The sequence below is a fragment of the Chanodichthys erythropterus genome, chromosome 22 (assembly GCF_024489055.1).
Source record: "Chanodichthys erythropterus isolate Z2021 chromosome 22, ASM2448905v1, whole genome shotgun sequence".
NCBI lineage: Eukaryota > Metazoa > Chordata > Actinopteri > Cypriniformes > Xenocyprididae > Chanodichthys > Chanodichthys erythropterus.
The window spans coordinates 23980486-24006487 of record NC_090242.1 but is presented as its reverse complement, the minus strand read 5'-3'; the positions used below and the strand labels follow the sequence as shown (position 1 = coordinate 24006487).

The window sequence follows — 26002 nt, the reverse complement described above, 5'->3', positions numbered from 1 at the left end:
CACAGCATTTAGACCTTTTTCAGTGACGGCGACTCTTTCGTCATTATGGCATGTGCGTTTCTGGATGAAAATGCAGACAAAACCTCTAAAAAAGACATCATTATATTGAAACAATAAATAACTGCAAGGGCTTTCGGCTGTGTCTGTCTAGGCAGAATGAGACGATAAGCCTCCGTAGGTGCAGAGAGGCAGGAACCGTTCGTCTGCGCCTCTGCCCATTTCGAACTTCAAATGTACTGGCACATATAGTATAATTGAAAAAAAACAAAACAAAAACAACGTAAATGAAGTAAACTTAGGATAAAAGCAGACTGCCGCAATCCTGTCAAAATGAAACGGGTGCAACTTTCAGGATCACTTCTTCACTGGTCTCATCAAATTGTTGTGGGACTGGAAGGATGGAAGCTGCTTGTACTTCCCTTCATGATGCTGATGACCTGGGTTTGAGTAAATCAAAATGTTGTCATGTGACTAGGCCTGCTCTTAGTACAGAGGATATGGTGTGTTGAAGGAGATGCCCACAGTGTAGGGGAATGTTTTGAGGTCTGCACTCATGTACCTTCATAGGAAAGCCGACAGCATGTTGATAATCGGAGATGATGATGGTGTGTGTGTGTGTGTGTGTGTGTTTCAGGAGGGGGGCTTTAGAGGTGCGACATGATCAATGCCGTTTAAAGCATGACTAGGAAAAAAAATTCAGAACAAGGCACAGAATTCTCTGCAAATGGTCGAGAAATGAACGAAAAATACCAGCAGTTGGGGAGGTGCTGTGTGGTGCCGCTTTCTACACTCATATCTGGCAACGTCTGGTATCCCGCCCACCCCTAAACCCCACCCCTGACCCCGATGCCGCTGTATAACACAAATACCTACATCTTCTCAGCTGCCCGTGTAGCATTCTACGTCATTCAATCCCCAGGAAAGAAAATCAAACAAACGGACAAATCAACAAAAACTCTGTCATCTCAGTTCCCCCATGCCCCACCCCCTCCCACCAAAAAACAAAACAAAAGAAAATATTAAGAACAACAGAGGCCTCGGGACTCAGATATAGTATTCCTTCTTCTCGTCCGAGTTGTTGTGGCCCCCTTCGGCGTTGATGATGGCTGTGTCGGCGTCCGCCGCGTCGTCTGCCCCCTTGGCTTCGTGTGTGAAGTAGGTGCCTGTGTGGGTTTCAAAGAAAAGCGTGTTGATAAAAGCAATATCTCCAGCACCTCAGGGCCTCTGATTGATGCAATTGTGGGGTTTTAAAAAGAGATTAAAGACCATCTGGAGCAGCTTCTCTAATTTAGAGTGAGGGTCGATTCAAGGGACTTTACCTGCCCATAAATAAGGCATTGGTTTCACCACGCTGCACTTGGTTGCGTTATACTGTCTTTCATGTGTGAGAACAACAGGTAATACGCTCCCAAACTAATACCCCACGATGGAGACACTTTGATTACAGCACGGCAAATGAAACCTGACTCTCTAGATCGAGCGCTATTAGATAAAACAAACAAGAAAGAGACGAAAACTGAGTCTGACACGTACTCAGAAGAATAAAGCTGTTATTTGTGGCTAATAATTCAGGAAATTTCCATAACACCCTCTCCAGGTTTGGGTTCGGTTTGACTTTGCGCTTTAGAATTAACCTTGGAAAGTGTTACAAGGTGGTGGGAATAAGCGATCCACTTCAAACTTCATTTCCGAGTGGGATTATTTCCATCCTCTCAGTCTGTGGCGCGATAATGAAGGCAGTAGCCCTGATGAAAAGCGGAGATGCTGCGCCCACTTTATATTACAGAACACAACAGCGCGGTGCACTCAGAGGGATGGTGGCCTTAATGTGGTCGTAGCCACGGGACAATTCAAAGCACCTGCAGAGCTTCCACAGCAGAATGACTATCCAGAATCTTATCCAAAATAATTAGAAAGTCTATTGACCTTGGAAATGTGCCGAAAGACAGTCTGGGGGCTGAATTACCTTTGTGTCTTGCAAAGTATCGTCCCAAAACGATGAGAAGACACAACATGGCGAAGACCACGACGGCAACTACGCCTCCAATAACCGCATGGTCCAACGATCTCTGTGCTTCTGTTCCTGCTTGTGAATCTGAGAGAAAGAGCCAAGAGATGATGTGTTACTTGCAACAGTTCCAATAAACAGAAAACTGAAAGTGCATATGAAGCCTTTATATAATGTATAATGCATTATAATAACATCTTATATTATCGTTCACAAGTTTGGAGTCGATACGATGTTTTCGTGTTTTTCGAAAGAAGTCTCTTGTGTTTGCCAAGGTTGTATTTATTTGACTCAGAATGCAGTAAAAACAGTTCTTTCAATTTTATTTATTATAAAATGTATTCCTGTGATGGAAAAGCTGAATTTCAGCATCATGACTGCAGTCCTCAGTGTCACATGATCCTTCAGAAATCATTCTGATCATATGCTGATTTGCTGCTTAAGAAATATTATTCTTATTTGCTGCTCAATCTTTTTATGAAACCTTTTTTCTTTTTCTTTTTTTTTTTTTTCACGATTCTTGGGTGAAGAGAATGTTCAAAAGAACAGCATTTTTTAAAAATAGAAATATGTTGTAACATTAGAAATGTCTTTACTGTCACTTTTGGTCATTTGAATATATATTTTGCTGAATAAAAAGCTTATGAACAGTAGTGCATCACATTTATAATTTGTATTATAACTATGGTTAAATAACATACAGCTGATTATGATGTGACTTATAAGGTAAAGGTATTATGAACAGTTTTTAATGCATTATTTATAGGAATAGGCTCTAGTGCGATCAAATGGCATTTCAGACAAGATAAACCACATATATGAGACTCCATAATGGACAGACATTAGTATTAATCTTACTCAGAAATAAGTATATTACTGGAAATAAGTAGAGAAGAGAAAAAATAGAATTTAGTAAAAATAAACATTTAGTTAGGAACATTTAATCATATAGTATAGTGAGGTGTGTGTAGACTTTTTAAATAAAGTCTGCAATAGGAATACAAGTACAGTACTGTGCAAAAGTCTTAGGCCACCATTAGATGTTGTTTTAGCAATGGTATACCATATATAATATATTTATATATTCATTTTTAGAATATTTATATATATATAATTATATATATATATATATATATATATATATATATATAATTATTTCTTAGTCTCTTTATTCGACTACAAGGTAACACTTTACAGTGTCGTAGTTACACGTTATTTCATGTACTTACTATAGTAATAACCCTAAATCTAACCCTAACCCTAACTGTAACTCTATAGTAAGTACATGTAGTTAATTAATAGTACTCAGTACTTATTTAACACTTAAATGCAAACCTCGGGTCTTTGGTGATTCACTACCCTCCTCTTTCATTTTTAAAAGTTAGACATCAACCTTCTTGGTATTCCTCAATCAATTCATTATAAAGAATATAACAAGAAAAAAATCATAAAATTATAAAAGAATCCCTTTTTTTGAATTAATTTTTTGTAAAAATGTATAGGGTCGCTAACGACCCGAGGTGTGTATGAGTGTACCTATATTTTTTTCTGCACAACAATAATTGAATCTTAGATGACAGAATAAGTGCATTTCACCTTTATTCCACAAGGTTGCAATGTCTGATACACAATGCTGAAGTGACAACTCATTCAGACAGAAAACGAAATAATAAGAAAAACATGAAAAGGCTCAGTGATTTACTGCAGAGCAAGTGCTGAACGCAGTTAAATATGACTAACTGTTACTGGATGGATCTGGTGAAGCTGTTAGCGATTTAAATATTGATTATGAAGATGCTGAAAATTACATAGTTTTGAGAATATGTTCGAGATCATCAATGGGCTCATGTTTGTGACCTCAAACATAAAAGTATTTGCTGAATTTACTGGGAAATGAGCTCTGATGAGGACAGTGATGATGGCATAAAACATCTGCTCAAACTGAGCTCTTTCAAGCTCCTAAAGGTAACAAAATATGCTTTATTTTATTCTTCTGTAATTGTTACTCTAATATCAGAGGAGTTTTATATTATCGTGACAGGTAGAGATCCATCAGTGTTAGATATATATCCGGGTCGATAAAGAGCCGAATATGTAAGAATGATTGGTAAAACAGTCATGCGTTTAAGGGTTAAGTAATTACAATGTAACTACATCACTGTAAAATAAAGTGTGACCGAATATAACCAGAAAATACAGAAAATTTGTATGCAGTATTAAAAATCCGAGAAAAATCTGAAAGAAATGACTTCTATAGGTTAAAGTGGCAAGTATTTAGAGACCTCCCCTTACACTTGAGCAATAGCAGGAACCTGGCTCTCCTAAACCTAAATGGAATGAAAAAGGATTAAAGTTTCTCAGAGTTTCTTCTTTTAGAATCTGGCAGAAGTCCAGGAGGTCACACTAAATACTGATTTTTGCTTAAAGAAGCCATTTTGTTCTGATTTTACCTTTACATTTTGTGTACATATTTCCTGTTTTTTCTGTTTGTATCGTAATAAAGACCAATAAATAAATATGCATGGTCATTAAAACTTTGCTAAAACAACAAAGCTGGTGGTGGCCTAAGACTTTTGCACAGTAATGTATCTCTGAAATCCACCTATCTGGAATAAGACGTCCAAACTATAGACAAGCACCAAACAAGCAGAAGTGATGCAAACAGATAGTGTGAGAGTGAAAATAGTTTAAACATTTACGAGCCTGACAGAGGAGCTCTGAAGACACGGGCCTTGTTTATATTCTTCTGTCAACTACAGTCCTGACTATAACTCAAATGAATCTGGCACAAACTGTGAACTGAAGCCAGAGCTAAAGAAATATACTTTGCCCTCTAGACTAAAAGTGTGAATCACAAGCAATTTTTAACAAAGATTTATTCCATTCCACCCAGAGAACAAGGCAGGCCTCCGAGGCTGTGCGCGTAATGATATGTGAAGTTTATTGATCAAGTGTAGGGATCCATGACAACCCAATGTTAATGCTGGTTTGTGGACTTGATTGGTTCTTCACAGAGCAAAGGAGGAGCAAAATTTTTCATCAATATCTCACACTCGGCACGGAAATTAAAGAGTTTGAAGAGAAGTACTGAGAGAAAATAGACAGGAGACATCGCTCTAGAGCCGGCCAACGAAAGACGTGAAAGATCTCCATGTCACTAAAACCGTTATTTATTTGCGCAACACTTTTCTGTTTAGATCAAGGGGTGTTCCTTTAACTACAGGATCATTTGGCCTCGTAGACTTTTAGAAATGATAATTTTTGTCTTTTTTTCCTGATAATATTAAACATTTCCACCACACTTCAACTTTAATAGCATTCTGTTGTAGAAGTGACATTTTTAACATCAAATGTTAATTTCATAGTTAGCATTTTATGTATCTTAAATACACACAATTACATATTTTTACACTTAGAATTTGCATAATTTGACAATCACAGCTTGACTGGAAATGACACAAAAATATTTTGTTCACATCTTACTTGCTTTACATTTTTTCCCCCCACACATCAAAAGTCTCATACCACTGTCATGCGAGGTGAAAATAACTTTTATAAAAATATTTTTGTGTGAAAATGATTTAGCAATCATATTTTTTGAAAAAAAAAAAAAAAAACCTGACAAATCATTTTCACACAATACACATTGAAATGGTTTGTTTATGTCACTCTTTGTTTAGATTATTATAGTTTTAATAACATTTTTATAATTTTAAATATTACATTATTTATATTTAAATATTGAAATTCTGGGTCTGGAAAGAGAGTAAAACAATAAAATATATACATAAAAGCAGTCTAAAAAAGTAGCAAACATAAATAATGCAGGAATGAAAAAGGCGGCTTTAACGCAAACTTATAACAGAAAAACATGAAATCCGAACAGGGAGGAGAACATCTGAACTCTCTGCTACATCTCCCAGTCCATGTACTGTTTTATCAGTCCGCAGGCTCATCCCCACTCCAAACATCTCACTCGATAAAAAACGCGATGAGAAGGGAAAGGAAGCGAGCGGAAGGATGTCTCGACTGAGCAATCCGATGCTTGGTAATCCAGTCACGAGGAGTTGATCAGCCTTCCCGTGTTTACCCACGGCAATCTCCCGCTCTCATCTGTGGCCTGAGCCCGAGAGCCGAGGGGATTTCCTGGGGGAGTTCAAAAAACAAAAACTGCAGGCCACAACTTATTAGAGGATAACGAAAAGCGAGAAAGCACAGAGCGGTGTGCTTGTACAACATCCCACCCAATCTCACCTCATAAACAACTCCTGTGTGAGAAGGGTGGGGGTGGGATGTAGTGATGACGCTGCCAAACCCAACAAAACATGACTTGATAAACCTAATAGGCTAGTTTGAGTTCAGATTTCCTCTCTCTCTCTCTCTCTCTCTCTCTCTCTTTTTTCAGAAATGGGCAGATTCAATTAAAGCCAGAGGGAATCTGCTTGACACCTAATTCACGCTTGTCAAAAGGAAGGGAGGGGTCTAAAGACGTGCTTTAACACACATTCCTATTAAGATGTTAATGTGTACTGGACGGAGGGATAAACAGACCAGGAATGGCAGAGATTGCTCTTTCTCTTAAACCTCTTTCCCAATCCACTTTGCTACAAGATACCATTGCTAGTTTGTCCACAAATGCAGATGGGCTTGGTGCCTGCTTGGGTCATTCTCTCACTGAATGAATTTGATAGGAATTAACATAACTCAACAAATGGAGTGAGGACAGGGACAGGACTGTCTGTTCCCATCCAGCTTCAAGTGATTTTAATGTCCTCTTTCTCCTTTCCACCCTCTACAGCCTGAAGATAAATGAAGGGGTGTGCAGAGCTCAGCCACAGCGATGAGAAAGTAGATTGAGGCTCGCGATCACGCCACGTTCAGAGGTGCGCTGGTGTGTCGGGCCGCCCTTAACACAATGACTGAACCGTAATTCAATAAGAGTCCACTGTGAACCAACAGTTTGGCTAATGTGTAATTTGAGAAGCAGATGGTTTAGAAATGAGTAATTCTCAAGCAACCTCCTCTAATCTCAGCAGCCATTTTGCCTCCGGAATATTCAGTAATTCCAAGAAATTGCCATCTTAATGAAACCCTAGAAATTTGCTCTCATCTCAATTTGACTAGACGGAGTCATATAATTACACGTATTGCGTGGTGCTTATGGAAGAATCATTACCATAAACAGTATTCCTGTTTAACGTTTATGACTGCAGAATAAGAGACTGGAATACCCAATTACCCAGTCAGATAAGTGAAGGCAGTGAGGGAGCGAGTGAAGGAATGATTAACTGAAGCTAGATGGAAAGCATATGAACATTCTCCAGAAAGTGGCAAAAGCGAGCGCCATCGGGCACTGATAAAAGCCGACTTTGATCTGATCCAAACGAACTAAGTCTGAGATGGGGTCCAATTTTTGTGCATTGACATTTGTGGGAAGCTCATCCAAGGTCACTAAAGGATAACTTCAATTTGGAGTGTGCCGTTGCATCGTACTGCACCTCCAGCTACAATGAATCGCTAGTCGGGTCTGACGCTCATCCAAGAGTCCACAGTCTCCAGTTTCTAAAATATCTCTCCTGTGGTGAAGGAGGATTGCTGTGAGCTCTCAGGGTTCACACCTCAGGCTGCTGGAGGTGGTGTTGAGGAATAAGAGATAGGAGAGAGAGAAAGAGAGAAAGGGAAAGAGCTTCATCAGTCTCAAGACGATGCACTAAGCATGTTTTTTTTTGCACCTGGAAATCACCTGGATGGAGTGGACGCCTGCTAAACTACAGTGAGAAGACATGATGAAAGATCCTATCAGTTCTGCCGTTCCGCTGAACGGTTTCTCCAGCAGAAATGATGCAGTAATTCTTCTGCACCTGATATACAGAAAACCTGAATTTTCTCTCATTTTGCATGAGCGCACTCTAATCCAGTTACGTTAAAATGAAGTTATCACACTCAAACACGCAGACCATTATGTAACTTTTCATTAGATTCCCTGTTTCTTGCCTCAATGTAGTTTACAGCTTTGGCTTGCAAATTGAAAAGAATATCTAATCTACCGCCTCAGCCTCTGTGGTTGGGGAGTAACTAACTAAAAGTAGTGGCACTACTAGCTGAGCTGCTTAAAATATACTGTTGCTCTTTAACATGCCACTTCTGCAATAAGTTGCAAAAAATAAAACACTCTCATATACATCATTATATAACTAAAATGTGCTTATATGATTATATTATTACAATTTTTTTACATGGTAAAGCACCTGTTGAAAACGATACAGAAAATCTCTCCTTATTAACAAACAGTATATTGTGAAAATATATTTCAATGCAGTTAGCTACTTCTCATTTTTTTCATAAATAATCATATATGAATATATATATATATATATATATATATATATATATATATATATATATATATATATATATATATATATATATATATATATATATATATATATATTTTATTTTTTTTTTAAGTACCAATAAATATATATTTATAATTATATATTTAAAAATATTTTCTCCACCTTAAGTGGCTTCAATGGAATTAGCAACTTGTTAATATGAATAAAAATATTTATAAATGAAATTATATAGTGTAAATAAAAACAATGTATAAATATTTAATCATAATGACAAGCAAAAAATGTTGCATACCTTAAAGGATAAGTTCACTTTAAAATAAAAATTACACCAAGCTTTACTTACCCTCAAGCCATCCTAGGTGTATATGACTTTCTTCTTTCTGATGACCACAGTCGGAGTTATATTAATAAATATCCTGACGCATCCAAGCTTTATAATGGCAGTGAACGGGACCAACGAGTATGAAGCTCAAGAAACTACACCCATCCATTATGAACGTAATGGCTTCGGGGGATTAATAAAGGCCTTCAATACTTCTGCGTCTTGGAAGTATGCCTAAAATAAGAATTTTCACCGGAAAATATCATCTGAACAAGTAAGTAACATGTCTGACACTTTTGTTTTGACCAACTGAGAAAAAAAAGCATTACAATAAATCGAGCTACCAATGGAGATTAAATCTAACAATCACTTAGCTCAGATCACGTCAAGCCCTACAAATTATTGTTGTAGTTTGTTCTCAAATTGTTAATGTTAACAACATCAGCATTGCGTGACTATGTGTATTTAGTGTATATTAGCGTTAATTTCTGTAGCCACTCTGCAGTCTGAAGTCTTTTGCTTTTGACTACGGGTGAATCTCCAGTTGTCACTGATGATTGTCATTTCGACCTTTCTGGATTACAATCCATACTGCAGCTTTAAATATGTATATTTTTCTTACACAAACGCATTGCTTATCTTCAGAAGGCCTTTATTTACCCCCTAGAGACATGTGAAGTACATTTATAATGGATGGATGTACTTTCTTGAGCTTCATACTCGTTGGTCCCATTTATTACTGCCATTATAAAGCTTGGATGCATCAGGATATTTATTAATATAACTCCAGCTGTGTTCATCAGAAAGAAGAAGGTCATACACCTAGGATGGCTTGAGGGTGAGTAAGGCTTGGGGTAATTTTCATTTTAAAGTGAACTAATCCTTTAAATACCTTCAATACAGTTAGCTTCTTGTTAATATAATTATTTATAAATAATAATACAATATAAATAAAAAGTTAATTACAAATATACATTTTTAATGATATGTAAAAATATGTTGCCCACCTTAAATATCTGCAGTTAGTTACTTGTTGTTGCTTAAATGGTTGCTTCATTTATAAAAGAACAGCATTATTATAGTTTATTCTACATCCTTGAATTCATCCTCAAATAATTTAAAAATCACAATTGTGGGATTGCTTCAGTTGCAGAGTTTCAAAGTAAAGCCATTGGGCAGAAAACACAAATCAAAGAATACTGATGTAACAGGCATGCCTAACATCCTTCCATCACTGCTCAGGCCTTATTTCACACAGCAGAACCAAAATCCAAAGCTGACATTTAATTCTGGCGTTCAAAGTCTAAATGAAGACAAAAGGTGAAGGAAAGAGAATGAGTGCAAATAGAGCTCTGCATGATGCCAGGACCTTAAGTTATGAGTGAAATACCACTGCAAAAGCAATCTGGACTGAAGGAGGACAGGACGTGTCCCTGAGGGGTTTGAGGTGAGGACCCCAAGGGCCGAAGCGCCGCAACACATCTCTTCCTCCAGAAGTCATGCTTACTGGTTTGAAGAAATCTCCCAAGACAATAAAGTGTGATAGCTGGATCGACTTCAGAGGGTCATCCATCCCATCAACACCACTGTGGAAGAACGTCTCAGTTTCTCAGTCAAAAACAATGGTACAGAGGAGTCTGTGGCCACTAGGGCACAAATAACGTCATCTCTTGTGTGGACACCCAGATACTGTACCAGCAGTTATTGATTCAACTCCTTTTGTCTCCATCAGTGTTGACATTTTCAAGAGTGGAAGACTTTTTAAAGAATGGCTGAAATAAGCCTCTTTTGTGTCTTCACGCTATCGTTTTATCATCTCTTCCTTTTCAAACCAGTACAAGTGCATCTTCTGAGAGAAGACAGGAATAATAACAATCATTGACAAGAAAAGACAGTGGAACTGGGGTTTCGATCATGTTGGCCATGACAAAAGGTTAGAAGTGTACAGCTCATATTCACAATGTTCAAAGGCAGCTGGAGAACACTGAGCACTGTCGGTTTACGCCTCACTGTTCTTAGCACAGGTGTGAGGAGGAGATATGCTGCCGTTTTCTTCATGAGTTGAGCCGGTGGCTACACTTGATCTTGCACTCATAGTCAATTACCTCACTTCCTCAGGAAAAAGCTTCTGTTGTTTTATCGTCCTGGACTCAGGCGGTCATTGCCCATTTCTAATAACTTTCTCAAAAGAAGCCCAAGCAGCAACAGATACTGTGCTCCAGTGGAGATGTGAAATGAACTTTGCTGTGGCTCACTGGTTATCTACATACGTCAACGTTTATTTATTTAAACTTTTCCTCATTTGTTTTTCTTTCATTTTCTTCATTCCTTTTCCAGTCCATTTTGTTAAATATATATGGCTTTGCCATCCCAGGAATAAATTACATATAAATGACATACATATGTATTTTAGATCAAATAAACAGTCTTTGGTGAGCATAAGAGAGTTCATAATTAATTTTTAAAGAACCCTGTGATGATCACATGATTAGGCTCTAATTATACAGCTCTGCACAGAGCCATTTCATTGATCTAAGTCTTAGCATGCATTCAGCCTTTCTCTATAACTATCATACTGAACCGTATCATCAACGTCATAATTAAAGACTCACATTTTGGCCAATAATCCAAATATCATCAAAAAGAAGCACTTCATAATCAAACATCTGCAATGAATGACCTGCAAGGTGATTTGTGATGATGTAGCTACTAGATTTGATCACCAATAGCCATGTAAAAGGCCAAATGGTGCGCTGTGTGTTGTCCTTCCTGTTTTAATAAAGTTGAATAAATTCCTCTATTCAGAAATCATTAAATTCAACCAGCTTTTACTCATTCATAAAACTTCCACATCTGAATGTCTCTTTTGGGAGAAACACAAGAATTGAGTCAATATTCAATAAGCTTCCAATCACTGAAAAGTACTGACAGACAGAAACCGAACACTCAAGATCTTGCCTCAAATCAGACGGAAGCATTGTAAAAAAGGAAGTTACTCTGTATCAGGCTTATCTGTTTTGACTTTGAAAAGGAAGGAATGTCTGTGGCAATTTTCTTAATTCTTCTCTCTCCATGATGGATGGAAATGTTCCTTCTTTCTACATAGGGAGATAAAATACTGCACTTAATTACATTTTACTTTTACTTTCAAATATTGCTCTTAGACTAAGTGATAGGTAAAGTAAAATATGTCAAAAAAATGGTGGCTTTTGTGGGATTACAAATTTAAGAATCTGTTTAAGATCTGATGACCCTACATCCTGACATAACCTCACATGAAATACTAAGGTGAAGTACATTGTATTTAGCATTTTAAGGTAAAGATGACGACATCAGATGAATGATTCCGTTTAGCAAAGTTTCTAGCAAGAGTTTTCTGCCAGTTCCTGTTTCTCTTTATTGTATTTCTAATGAGACAGATTACTGAGATTCTCACCTTTAGTCGTTAATGGCTCTTGGAGCCCCTCTCCCATTCTTTGAATAGGTATGCTGATTGGATTAGGACTTGTGACACTCTAGCGTCTGGGGCGGGTTCCTATACCTGAATACTTCATTTGCATGCTTTGTTGTCTCCCTGGTGCTTTGTCTCTAACACTGAGCACTGCCCCGTACAATGTATATAAACTTCAATGTACACTGCCTTAGTCAGATTTTGGATGACCACAGCGATGTACAGCGTGTTTCTCAATAAAGAGTAACTTCTGCTTAAAGATAACCCAAAGTCTCCTGGTCTATGCTTCTGAGATTTCCAACACTTTCGAAATAATGTAACGATAGCGATCAGAGTACAGGGTGGTAGTTGACGGACTTCCCCAGATGTCTTGTATTAATGTGTTTTCTCTCCGTTTTGAGACAATGAAATCTCCATTAAAAAAAGAAAAAGGCAGGGTCACCCCATCCACGAGCAAACAGAACCCATCACACTCACTCAAGCGCGATCGATTTGACAAGGAGGGAAAAGTCTACCCTCTGGCCAACGAAAGTGTCTCATTTCAAAGGATGTGTTGATTTCAAAGACAGCAGATCTTCTAATTAGATCCTCTAATCTTGTAATTAAGCAAAAGTGATTGCCATGGTGAAAGTGTGAACAGATTGCAATGAAATGACTCTGCTCTTGGGCCTGTGGTCAGATGGATCACAGATGTGTTATTGCAAACCCTGTCTATATTTACCTGTTCCTTCAGCCCAGCAGCAGCAGTCTTGTGCTGCAATGGAAATGTAATTAAAAATCTCATTGACCCCCTGTGTTGCCGTCACCCCGATCGGAGGCTTATGTATAGTGCTCAATTTTGCTATAGCCACTTAGAGGTAATGCATGTGCAGAGGTCTGCACGACAAAATTGTATTTGAATGTATTTTACCTGAAGGTATTTTAGTGTTTCTGAAAACAGTAAGTTATTTCTTGCTTTAAGGGCAATAGATATCGGCATATCAAAGTAGATGCTTTCAATTTGGTAAACACAAAAGTGTCTAGTCATAGTCCAGACGGATTTCAGCAGCAATGTTTGAATGAAAAAAATAAAAAAAATAATCATGTTGCCAGAGACAAAATGAAGTCAAAGTCATGAACAGAAAGATTTAATCTCTCTTTCTCTCGCTTATAAACTTTTTTGTTTCCTTCTGCTTGGCCTGTGAGGAGAAGCTTGAGATAAAGGGTGTCTCGGGTTCCTTCAGACAAATCATTATGATTAGCGATTAGACTCAAGCGTGGCCTATTGTTGATGACAAACACCGGTTATATTCAATTCAATTTCCACTCAATTTCCCTTGCTAAAATCTCCGGGGCCATTCCGAAAGGTTTCCACTTAAACATATTAATGTAATTATTTCAAAATGAGCTTCATGATGGCAACAGACTGGAGAGTCGAAAGTATCATAGGTAGGAAACATCCCATGAGGAGTTGAGGAACGTCTTCAGGTCACCCTCTCCTTTTCCATACGGTCTGTTTATCATCCCCGCTACCACGGACACTCCTCTTTGTCAGTTTCCGCCTCAAGCTCTGTCAGCGCTGACATATACGGCAGCCTCCACAGATTTATAGTTACAGTACACAAAGGTGGACAGAACTGGGCCATGCGGGGTGTTCGGAGGCAGGACATGGAATGAGGGCAACCTTTACAAGCTGCTTAGATGCCATGGATTTTGAGCTTGACATGTGCGCCTGAGGCATACTCGTGGATGACGAACCAGATTCTCTGGTTAAGAGATGCTTGATCATTTGTACATTCAGTACGGCCATGTTTTTGCCTCGGCTTCTCCTCGTCTGCCCTTCAAACATCAATAAATCCTCAGGCTGCTTCGGCTGCTTTTGTGGACTAACTCGCATTCACAACAATCCAGCATTATGCAAATCTGGGAACAACACATTCGACACAAGGGACTTGCGTCGTTCCATTCTGTGAGAAGCAGGGGAAGTGAAGTTTGTCAGCACTAATCCAGGATAAGATGTCCCTTCCAGGGAACCGTACAAAGCCACGGGCGAGATGGGTGTATTCCTCAGATGCCGCTTCCCTCATTTCCCTCGAGCTTAGGGATCAGTGTTAATTCTTCCCCCTCAGTCGCCAGGAAACCGACAGAGCCAGACAGCATCCCATCTCCTCGGGCGGAGCGGAGGCGCTCAACAGGCTGGGGTCATCCGCAGAGTAGAGATCTGCCTCCCGCCCTCTCGCTGACTTTATCAGAGGTGCCGAATAAATGGCTTTGAATTCCACAATGAGCCTTGCGACGGTACGGAGAAAACGTTGAATAAAATGTCATACTATGTGTTGTAAGGGGGACGTATCTGGCAGAGCCCCCTGGAGTCTCATTTTGTGTGGCTTCTAGTGAATTTCTGTAGCTTTGAGGGCTAATGGAGCGATGCTGTATCTCCAACGCAGCAGGTAAACCACTTCCTGATGTTGTAAATGAAAACCTTTGGCTGGTTGACTGGAGGAAGCCTGCACAGGTGTCCATCTAATACAGTTCTCACATGGAAAGGGAAGTTTGCTCTAGCTTCAATGCATGGGCTGGAGAGAGAAAAGTTTCCCTGCTCTCAGCATGAGATTTCTGGCCGACTATAGTTATATAGACAGCGGGGAGGAGATTATAGATGTTCAAACATTTATTTTTTCCTAAGCCAGCTGGACTACTAAGAGTAATGTTTCATGTGAGATTAATTGATGCTCAAGGACACTTAATTGCTAGATAAAAGAGGCAGGATGGACAACATAGTTTCACTTAATAATAGCGCTTAATAGGGGTAATGCAACTTTTGGCAAACAATTTTTGCAGGCAACTCTTGAAAGGGAAATGCAGCCTTTAAATAATGAGCTACTATGTTAAGGCCAAGGCTTAGTGGTTAGTGATCTCCTCTCTCACTGTCTCTATCATATCATATCATATCATATCATATCATATCATATCATATCATATCATATCATATCATATCATATCATATCATATCATATCATATCATATCATATCATATCATATCATATCATATCATATATCATATCATATATCATATCATATATCATATCATATCATATCATATCATATCATATCATATCATATCATATCATATCATATCATATCATATCATATCATATCATATCATAGGCGGCCAAGGCTCATTGATGCACATGGGGAGAGAAGGCTGGCCTGCGTGGTCCGTTCCAACAGATGAGCTACTGTAGCTCAAATTGCTCAAGAAGTTAATGCTGGTTCTGATAGAAAGGTGTCAGAATACACAGTTCATTACAGTTTGTTGCGTATGGGACTGCATAACTGCAGGGTGCCCATGCTGACCCCTGTCCACTGCCGAAACCACCAACAGTGGGCACATCCGCATCATAACTGGACCACGGAGCAATGGAAGAAGGTGGCCTGGTCTGATGAATCTCATTTTCTTTAACATCATGTGTATGGTGTTAAAGAAGGCCCAAGAGCAGAGTCATTTAATTGCAATCTGTTCACACTTTCACCATGGCAATCACTTTTGCTTAATTACAACATCGAGTGCGTGTGCGTCATTTACCTGGGGAACACATGGCACCAGGATGCACTATGGGAAGAAAGCAAGTCGGTGGAGGCAGTGTGATGCTTTGGGCAATGTTCTGCTGGGAAACATTGGGTCCTGCCATCCATGTGGATGTTACTTGGACACATACCACCTACCTAAGCATTGTTGCAGACCATGTAGACCCTGTACAGACCATGGCCTCTTTCAGCAGGATAATGCGCCCTGCCAAAAAGCAAAAATGGTTCAGGAATGGTTTGAGGAGCACAACAATGAGTTTGAGGTGACTTGGCCTCCAAATTCCCCAGATCTCATCTGTGGGATGTGCTGAAAAAACAGTCCGATCCATGGAGGCCCCACCTCGCAACTTACAGGACTTAAGGATCTGCTGGACCACAGCACGCCTTCAGGGGTCTAGTGCAGTCCATGCCTCGACGGTCAGGGCTGTTTTGCCAGCAAAAGGGGACCAACACAATATTAGGAAGGTGGTTATAATGTTACACCCGATCGGTGTATAATATAATATACTATACTATACTATACTATACTATACTATACTATACTATACTATACTATACTATACTATACTATACTATACTATACTATACTATACTATAATATAAATAATTGGCAGTTCAAGTAAAAAGTAGAAAGAAGTAGAAAAAAGTAGATTTTTTTCAAGTAGAAAAAAATCATTATTGTTGAGTCTGGAGTGCTGTGCCTGTCTGTGTCTGCTGGGATATTGAAGCCGGCTCAGACCCACCTTATTTCTTCCATCCAGATTGGCCCATGTGAGCTGTCCCTATGTTCCTACTTACTAGTCAGCGGAGGAGAGTGCCGAGTGGAGAAAGGTGCACATTTGCCATCCCAAATCCTTTGCTTCTGTTAATGCTGTGCATCTCTCAGTCTAATTACTGCAGCATATGCGCGTCACCTGCGAGGCCCCTGCAGGCAGTCCTGAAGGCGCCTCGGAGCCCTGCCTCAGCCATTCACACGCCAGCATTACTCCAAACCCTGCTCATCAGAAACACTACACACCGCAGCAAAGCGCCACTGACAGCTATACATCACTTGCTCAAACCAAGCAAGTATGGCTGCGAGAGGAAAGATATGAGAGAAAAAGGGAGTAAAGGCACACTTGGAGAAAGTCTGCAAAGGAGGCGACCCTTGAAGCTGCAGAAGAACTCGTTCCTGTTGATTGATGAAAGCCTTGGCCGTGATGGCATCCAAATGTGACAATTCGGGGACATTAAAGGAGCCAACTCTTCTGCTTCACCTGCTGCAGTCCAGCTGGGAACAAAGTGGTCATTATCCCACTGTATTCTGCTACGGCACTCCCTGTGGTTCAGAATCTGCTCAATTATCTTCTCCTCCTGGGCTAAGGCTGACAGGCATGTTGGCAGGTGTGTCCTTTCCATCCCGTTCACCTCTTGACTACTGGAGGATTAGAGAATGAGGGGGGCATCGACTAAAGCTACGGCTCCAGAGCTGTTAACGGCCCTGCCCTTTCTTGCCCTGCGAACAGATGAGCGAAGAAAGAGCAAATGCTTGTCTTTGGAGATGGAGCAGGGAGACCAGGCCTCAGATGAACACTACATATAACCGTCTGTCAGAGCCTCATAAATGAGTAATATCAGAGCAAAGATGCAAAAATGGTGCATTTGACAGAGGGGGGTGAAAATAGAGTGTCTGATAAATCTCTGAAGATCTATCTATCTATCTATCTATCTATCTATCTATCTATCTATCTATCTATCTATCTATCTATCTATCTATCTATCTATCTATCTATCTATCTATCTATCTATCTATCTATCTATCTATCTATCTATCTATCTATCTATCTATCTATCTATCTATCTATCTATCTATCTATCTATCTATCTATCTATCTATCTATCTATCTATCTATCTATCTATTTTTTTCCCCCCAAACTTTCTTCTTTTATGTTTCACAAGGGAAAGAAAGTCATACAAGTCGAAGAAATGAGAGTGAGTAATGAGCATTTCTGATTACAGAATTTTCTTATTTTAGGTGAACTAACCCCTTTAATATTGAGTACATTGCATTTCAGAAATATGGGTATTTATTAGTCTATTTTTGATCCGCTAATAAAAACAGTTGAAGACGAAGCAGGAATAACAACTACATGTTGCTCAACAACACAGACAGGAAAGAGCAGAGTGATACAAAGTGAAACATTCTAGTGCAATCATCAGAAAGTCTCTCGCCCAAACAATTTAGAGGACAAGAACTAAAGAGAATTATTTGCAAAGGCAATTAGATGCATATTCTCATTTCCATGTACATCCTCTCAGATTCAGACCTTCTCTTGTGAGCTGTCTTTTCTTATGCATGAAGGGAATTCAGATCAGAGTGTTTGAAAACAAGACATTAAGTAACAGGCTTTACTATGCCACAACGGGCAGGGGAATCGTCATGGCGACTGCTTTGAAAGGATGAGGGAGAGGCAGTTAACATTGGCATATAAAACAGCTTCACATCAGAGGTGGCTAAGTTCATGTCAAACAGCGGCTTAGATTTACCGGTGAGAGAGCGAGGGAGAGATAGGCTTAAATAAGCCTTTGCTTAATTTTGGCACCATGTGTGACACTCATAGATTTTTATTCATCCTTTTCTAAAGCCTGCTATTTATTTTAGAGGCTTTGTTTCACAAAAGACATTCTCTTTTGCATTCATAGGACAAAATGTAGATTTAATTCATTTCTGCCATTATGAAAAGTGTGACAGAGGTGTGGCCACAGTGACGGAAAAAAGAGAGCCATTATATGAACAAAAACATCTCCTTTATGAAAAGGCAGACTCAGTCACGTTGAGAATGAGAATCGAAAATTTTTACTTTTATAATTGCAAGCAAATAGTCCTTCAAAACTGGTTTCACTCCAAAAATGGAGTGATTTACCATTTGTCACAATCACGGGCAAAGAAAGCGGTTATTTTACACCTGTTTTTTTACAGGCTCTTTGCTGCATTGTTACTTAAAGCACATCATCAAAAGATGTCATCGTCATGTTTATCGAGCCCTGCCTCAAACATGTTGTGTGGTGTGACGCTGAATAAAGGATGATGAAATGACAAGAAGAAGTGAAGTGTGTTCAATCATCATCTTTGGAAATGAACAGGAATGAGGAGTACGCCTGGATGGAGCGATACAGAGAGAGAGAGAGAGAAGAGAAAGCCAGATGAAGGACCTACTGAATGGGCTACTCACTATCTGAATTCACTGCAGATCCTGAATGCAAAGGGTGGGGATCTACATATACTGCTTTGAAAACAGTGACATGATGGCAATAAATCAGCTCGAGGAGAGACAGGCAGAAGAGAGCGTGACCGTACACGCAATGGGTCAGGTGAAGTGAGGTGTGATTAATACAGAGGGTACCAGTGTCTGATGATAGAAAGAGTTTGACAGGGTTGCTGACATGCTGATAAGAATTTGATCTATCTGACCCTGCCAACCATGTTTCTTCTAGTCTGCATTGTAATTCGTATTCAGCCCCTGCACACAACACGTCCCGTTAAAGACAACATAAAATGGCTGTCAGAACACATATAACTTCCATATTGTGACATTTCAAGGAAAACTTTTTTCAGTGGGGAAATTTTTTTTATTTTATTGGTTAATATTATTTGGGAAGGGGGTGTCATGGTTTGGCTGAGAAAGAAAGAAAGAATGTATGAATGGAATTTAGATGAGATTGTTTAAAAAAATTATTTTAGTATTATTACTAATATTATCAATAAGTTATTATATTTTACTTTTGCGGAAAAAAAGACAAAACAGATCAAAATAAAATAAAAGTTTTTTAAAAATGAAAATATACATTGTCAGTTACATCAATTAACATACATACAGGCAGGAATATAATAATATGAATATAATAACATTCACCAATAATAGGGTATGTGGATCTTTACAATTTATAGCTTTATAATGATTGGCTTGTAATGATCCTAAAATCTAGATGGAACTGCTAATTTGTGCACAATAAGACTATCACGCCTGCTACCAAAAGTTACTTATTAAATTAATACAATACATTTTGGATTCATGTTGTCTGTAAAGACCCCCTGTGGTGAAAATCAAGTTTTTTTTTTTTTTTTTTACTGTTGTTTTTATGTCTATGTGGTGTTTTTAAAGGTGCCCTAGATTGTTTTTTTACAAGATGTAATATAAGTCCTAGGTGTCCCCTGAATGTGTCTGAAGTTTCAGCTCAAAATACCCCATAGATTTTTTTTTTATTAATTTTTTTAACTGCCTATTTTGGGGCATCATTAACTATGCACTGATTTTTTCAGCACGGCCCCTTTAAGAGATGCGTTCCCTCTGCCACACAAGCTCTCGACTATAATACAGTGTATTTACAAAGTTCACACAGCTAATATAACCCTCAAATGGATCTTTACAAGATGTTTGTCATGCATGCTGTATGCATGCTTCGAATTATGTGAGTAAAGTATTTATTTAGATGGTTACGTTTGATTCTGTGTGAGTTTGAGGCTATGCTATGTGGCTAACGTCTAATTCTACACTGTTGGAGAGATTTATAAATTAAGTTGTGTTTATGAATTATACAGACTGCAAGTGTTTAATAAAGAAAATAGCAACGACTCTCGTCTCCGTGAATACAGTAAGAAACAATGGTAACTTTAACCACATTTAACAGTATTAGCAACATGCTAATGAAACATTTATAAAGACAGTTTACAATATCACTAAAAATATCATGATATCATGGATCATGTCAGTTATTATTGCTCCATCTGCCATTTTTCGCTGTTGTTCTTGCTTGCTTACCTTGTCTGTGCACAGATCCAGACGTTAATACTGCCTTTCCTTGTCTAATGCGTTGAATGGGCTGGCATTATGCAAATATTGGGGTCGTACATATTAATGATCCCGACTGTTACGTAACAGTCGGTGTTATGTTGAGATCCGAGTGTTTTCCGGAAGTCTTTTAAACAAATTAGATTTACATAAGAAGGAGGAAACAATGGAGTTTGAAACTCACTGTATGTCATTTCCATGTACTGAACTCTTGTTATTCAACTATGCCGAGGTAAATTCAAATTCTGATTCTAGGGCACCTTTAATATGCTTTAAGACAAACCATGTCCAAATTTATCAGTCAATGCAATTGCTGAGTATTTTCTAATTTAAAGTGAACCAAAGATTTTGGTTTGAAATCGCCCTTGATCTCTACATCACAAATATAACCCCTGATGCAAATTTAACCCACAAATATCTACTCTATAAAATTTTGGGTAACACTTTAGAATAACTCACGCTATGAAGCATTAGTTAAGCATTAGTAAATAGTTAATTCATCATTTATAAAACATTAATAGACAGTAGTAAGCCATTTATAAATACAGCTATAAATGCTTTGTTCTTGATTTATAAGCATATCTATAATGTGTTTAATAATTGTATTTTCATACTTTATTAATGATCAATTTATCATTTCTAAATTATGTATTACATTATTCACAAAGCAGTAATTTAGGAGTTGTCAGTGGTTCATAAGATCATTTAGGAAGTGTAAGTAAATGATTAATACAATATTTAAATGTACATGTATGCATCTTATTATTTAGACGTATAGTATTAGTTACTCAGTGTGTTAATAAATGCTTTATTAACATATTCCTAATGTCAAAACTACCTCAGTACTAACTTTAAAACATTAGAGAACAGCAGTGCAGAAGATCACTGAACCGTTAAATCTCATTTATAAAAGCTTTACAGAGCATAAATAGTCCTCACTTTAGATGAGCTCACAAACATAGTTAACTGACTACTTCTAAATGTTTTATAACTACCTGAATTAATCATGAATTGCAGTAGGAATATGTGTTAATAAAACATTTACTAACACACTAAGTAACTATTACTATGTGTCTAAATAATAAGATGTATAAATGAATGTTTAAATAGTTTATTAATCATTTACTTACACTTACTAAATGAACTACTGACAACTCCTAAATAACTGGTTTGTAAATAATGTAATACTTAATTTAGAAATGATACATTGATTATTAATAAAGTATGAAAATACAATTATTAAACACATTATAGATATGCTTATAAATCAAGAATAAAGCAATTATAGCTGTATTTATAAACTACTTACTAATGTCTATTAATGTTTTATAAGTGATGAAATAACTATTAACTAATGCTTAACTAATGCTTCATAGTGTGCAGTTATTATAAAGTGTTACCAAATTTTGGCAACAGATTACAAACAATATCATTAATTCAATTCAACAAATAGAACTGAGTTAGAATGAATCAAATTAATTCCTTAAAAGTCAACCATTTAAAATGAGTAAAATTTATGTAAAATAAAAAAAAAAAAAAAAATCTGAACAACAGACAGACGTCAAAGATGAATTAACAACTCTTTATGTTTTATTGCCAACATTGAAGACACCTGATGATAAAAAGCAGAATCACTGAAGGAAAGAGAAACACAAGAATTAGAAGAAGTTTAGATGAAGATGTTGATTTTATTGAAAATATTTGGTCACCATCATGGTGATGGATTCGTGATTCATTTAGTTGGGCAGTTTGACTCTTTGCTTTTCATAGCAGTTTGTGGTTTTTGTAATGGTGTTTGCTAATTTTACACAGTTTAATTGGTTGACTTTTAAGGAATTAATTTGATTAATTCTAACTCAATTCTTATATGTTGAATTTAATTAATTAATTAATTAATTAATTAATTAATGCCATTAAGTGTTCAACGTTGTATAGAGCATAAAACGCATTACCATTCTGATACATTGACTTGTAGACGAGCTTGTATAATTCACCCTTCCACTTTTAATTCTGAATCAGTTTCAGGTTCAAACATATATGGCTGAATTAAACCAGTATTTCCACTTTTACAACAGTAAAGCTGACTGAGTGGATCAGGTATTCTAAGCTTGTATGAATGAGTGGAGCCGGAGACTCTTTTGCATATGGATCCGCGTATACTAAATTAAGCAAGGGTGTAGAGTTACATTCAAGCTATTTTAAGGCATGAAGAAATTGTTTTCTCAGGAAAAAAAAAAAAAAAAAACATTTAAATATGTCATTTTGGTGATCAAAGATGAGTTTTAAGGGATGCAATTATAGTGACTATAGGGGGGCTTTAACATAAGCCATTATAAAACATACAGTATGCAAACATAGTTTAGCAAAATTATTAGGTTATGTCAAATTCCACTGACCATTTTGCACAAGTGTACAGACAAATAAAAAAGAGATAAAAAAAAATGCATTAGAAATACAAAAATGAGACCAGAAAATATTTTCTGTTTTCCTGCTGTAGCTTTCTGTTCTAGTAAGGAATCTTGCCCACTATGTCAGCCTCCTACCTCAACCTCTGCTGAAAACCCCACTTATTGCTTGAACAGCTTGTTGCTAGGCTACACCAGAGAGGGTAAAAAAGACTGTTATCAGAGAGAAGAGAAATCTCCTGAACAGTGAGAGTAGCACACCCAGGAAAATAAGATGGTAAACAGAGTATGTGCATGAGCTACAAAAGTGAACCACATAAAACACACAAGGTGTGACAAGATGCAAATGAGAGGATCTTCTGAGGAGGAACATGTACGCTTTGCTCTAGTATCATGAGCTGCTCTCCGTGCTAGGCTAGACTAGATGTCTTTATTCTGGAAACAATGTGACTTAATTCTTCTGCAATGTGCTCGTTTTATACAACGGGGGCGAAATGCTGTTTGCAAGAAAAACAAGCATCTTAACATTAGCAGAAACACATTCGCAACAGGTCAGGACATCAATTCCATAGTCGGATTAAGGAATGGAAGAGCATGCTTGACATTTTACAAACAAGGCATTTCCTGTCCATTTCGAAAATGAGTGATCGGACAGGAAGCATTGAGATGACTAACCCTTTTCACTGTTCTACAACATTATAAAAGCTACAGAGAAAAAAAAAAGCTCATACCTAGACAACATAAAGATAAGAAGCACTACATTTAAAACCAATTTGTTTCATGAGACAAAGCCCCCTGGGTTCAACTTGTGTTCTCTTAGCATGACCGAAAACCTTTTGTAGGATCAAAAACTGCTTTTGATTACTGGAAAGCTTACAGTGATTCAGTTATACATCACTGCCAGGCTGATATAACTGTACAAGGTTAACATTGGCCTTGTGACATGGTATTTAGAAATGCAGTGAACTGTACAAAAGCTCAATTATAGCTTTTCTACACAGTCAAGCCTGACCACGTTCTGTAGGCACGTCCAAATTATGCACATGCAAAAGAATAGCCCTAACCTTTAGATGTTCTGCCGCTTGTATTTGGTTTAACCTTTTCTATATGGAAAGTTGCAGATACATGTAAACAAATGGCGATACCCCAACTCGATTCATTCGCGAGATGGCCAGGGGTGCAGAAAAGTGTCAATATTGAGGTGTGATCCGGTGCGACACACAACATGATGGCTAATTAAATCATTAGAGGGTGTTATACGAGGCACAGGTGACATAATTACACAGTATCATGAAAAGCCTTTATACTAAATCTAACACATTTACACAAGCATCTGCCACTGCAAACTGAGAGCGAGGATAAAGGGCTTAATGAATTGAGAAAGTGCTTTCGTGGTATATTGTAAAACACAATAAAGCCTGTGAGCTATGCAAATGGTCCCCGTTCTGTGATTTGTGTGCAGAGCTGGCGCACCAAGGTGGAGTACAATGCCATCTGCGTCATGTAGAGAAAAGGCTCTCCGTTCATTTCTCAGAAATCAAAAACAGCCATTTGGACGTCATTTAAATTCATGAAAAATGATTGCGGCGGATTACGAGTGTCTGTTGGGAGCTGTGAGAGGACTTGAAAAGGTGAGAAGTCAAAAATGCCAACAAGGACTTGAGAAGGGCTCATGCAGGAGGGATGGATGTGCGACGTGGACTGGAATTACACGGCGAATGCTCTGATTAAAACTCCCAGAGGAGCGCCGTAGCGAACAGGTGGGTCTTCGCGGGTGAATGGCAATAGGGATAAAGGATGTGACATACGGACAGACAGACAGACACATACACAGCAAATCCACATTAGTTTCATTCCCAAATCCCGTGCATGTCTCCGTTACGTGCCGTACTGTACTCAGCTGGCATGCAGAGAATGCCATGCTGTGCTGGCAGAAGAAGGAGGGAGAGGTACCAACCGTGAGCTGCGGCTTCAGTGCTGGGCGCAGCGTCTGAGCACACGAGGAGAGGAGGTGCGGTGGAGGAAGGAGGAGGGAAACAGGAGGAACAGCATGCATAAAAAGGAGAAATGGGGGGAAAAAAACAAATGGAACTGATAAGCAAGCATTTACACACAATTACAACAATGACCAACACTTTGAAACAAGCTCACAAGAGAATGGTAAGGACAAAATCAAATGTTTTACACATCGAAACAAATAGGGCATTTTCACTCATAGCTAAGACTTAGGGGTGTCATAAGTTGGTGTCATAAGAATCCCACAGAATCTAATCCACCTTCCTCAACATAGCCATTTCATTAGCAGAGAGTGAGATTTCTATGGCTACTCTATTCTGTGCCTGATTAGAAATGGTAAATATTTGGAATCCCGAAAATATGGTATTTAAATGCATAGTCAACCCATAAATGAAAATGCATTCACCCTCATGTCATTCCTGTTAATGCCAACTTGACTTATGTTATGCCGAACACACACACACAAGATATTTTAAAGGATGTTTTTGTTCTTACAATGAAAGTCAATGGGGCCAAAACAACATTGGACCCCAGTGAGTACCACTGAATCAATCAATCAATCAATCAATCAATCAATCAATCAATCAATCAATCAATCAATCAATCAATCAATCAATCAATCAATCAATCAATCAATCAATCAATCAATCAATCAATCAATCAATCAATCAATCAATCAATCAATCAATCAATCAATCAAAAATACTGAGACATTCCACAGAAGAAAGATATTTTATAATATTTCTACCATATTTTCACTTTAATTACCATATTTTCATGATAAAAAATACATAGTGTACTGTACCATTTCCAATCAAACTCTAAATGACAGCAGCATTTATATTTTTGGGTTTACTATCCCTTTAATGTCCTTTAAATTCCACATTGTGCATCACATTATATTACTGAACTTAATTGGTCATATTACTCAAATTTCACTTAAGTTCAACTTAAGCTATAGTTTTTGGCAATGAAGAAAGGGAATATGATTCTGCCGGGAGGGATATGATTTGTGATAAAAAATATCAATAGCTCAGTAAAATCATA

The 26002-nt window shown here is 37.9% G+C and overlaps 1 protein-coding gene across 2 annotated transcripts in view; it reads right to left on the bottom strand.

Annotated features, from left to right (window-relative positions):
- Positions 1 to 1036: 1036 nt before the first annotated feature.
- The window catches only part of cadm1a (cell adhesion molecule 1a), a 301183-nt gene continuing 276217 nt past the window's right edge, over positions 1037 to 26002 (bottom strand). The window contains exons 10-12 of one of the 2 annotated variants that reach the window (XM_067376107.1): positions 24897 to 24929; positions 1967 to 2095; positions 1037 to 1163 (exon numbers count right to left, since the gene is read on the bottom strand). In XM_067376107.1, the coding sequence (XP_067232208.1) occupies positions 1045 to 1163; positions 1967 to 2095; positions 24897 to 24929 (281 nt within the window). In that variant the 3' untranslated portion in view covers positions 1037 to 1044. The remainder of the gene's footprint in view (positions 1164 to 1966; positions 2096 to 24896; positions 24930 to 26002) is intronic. The other variant, XM_067376108.1, reaches the window with a different exon arrangement.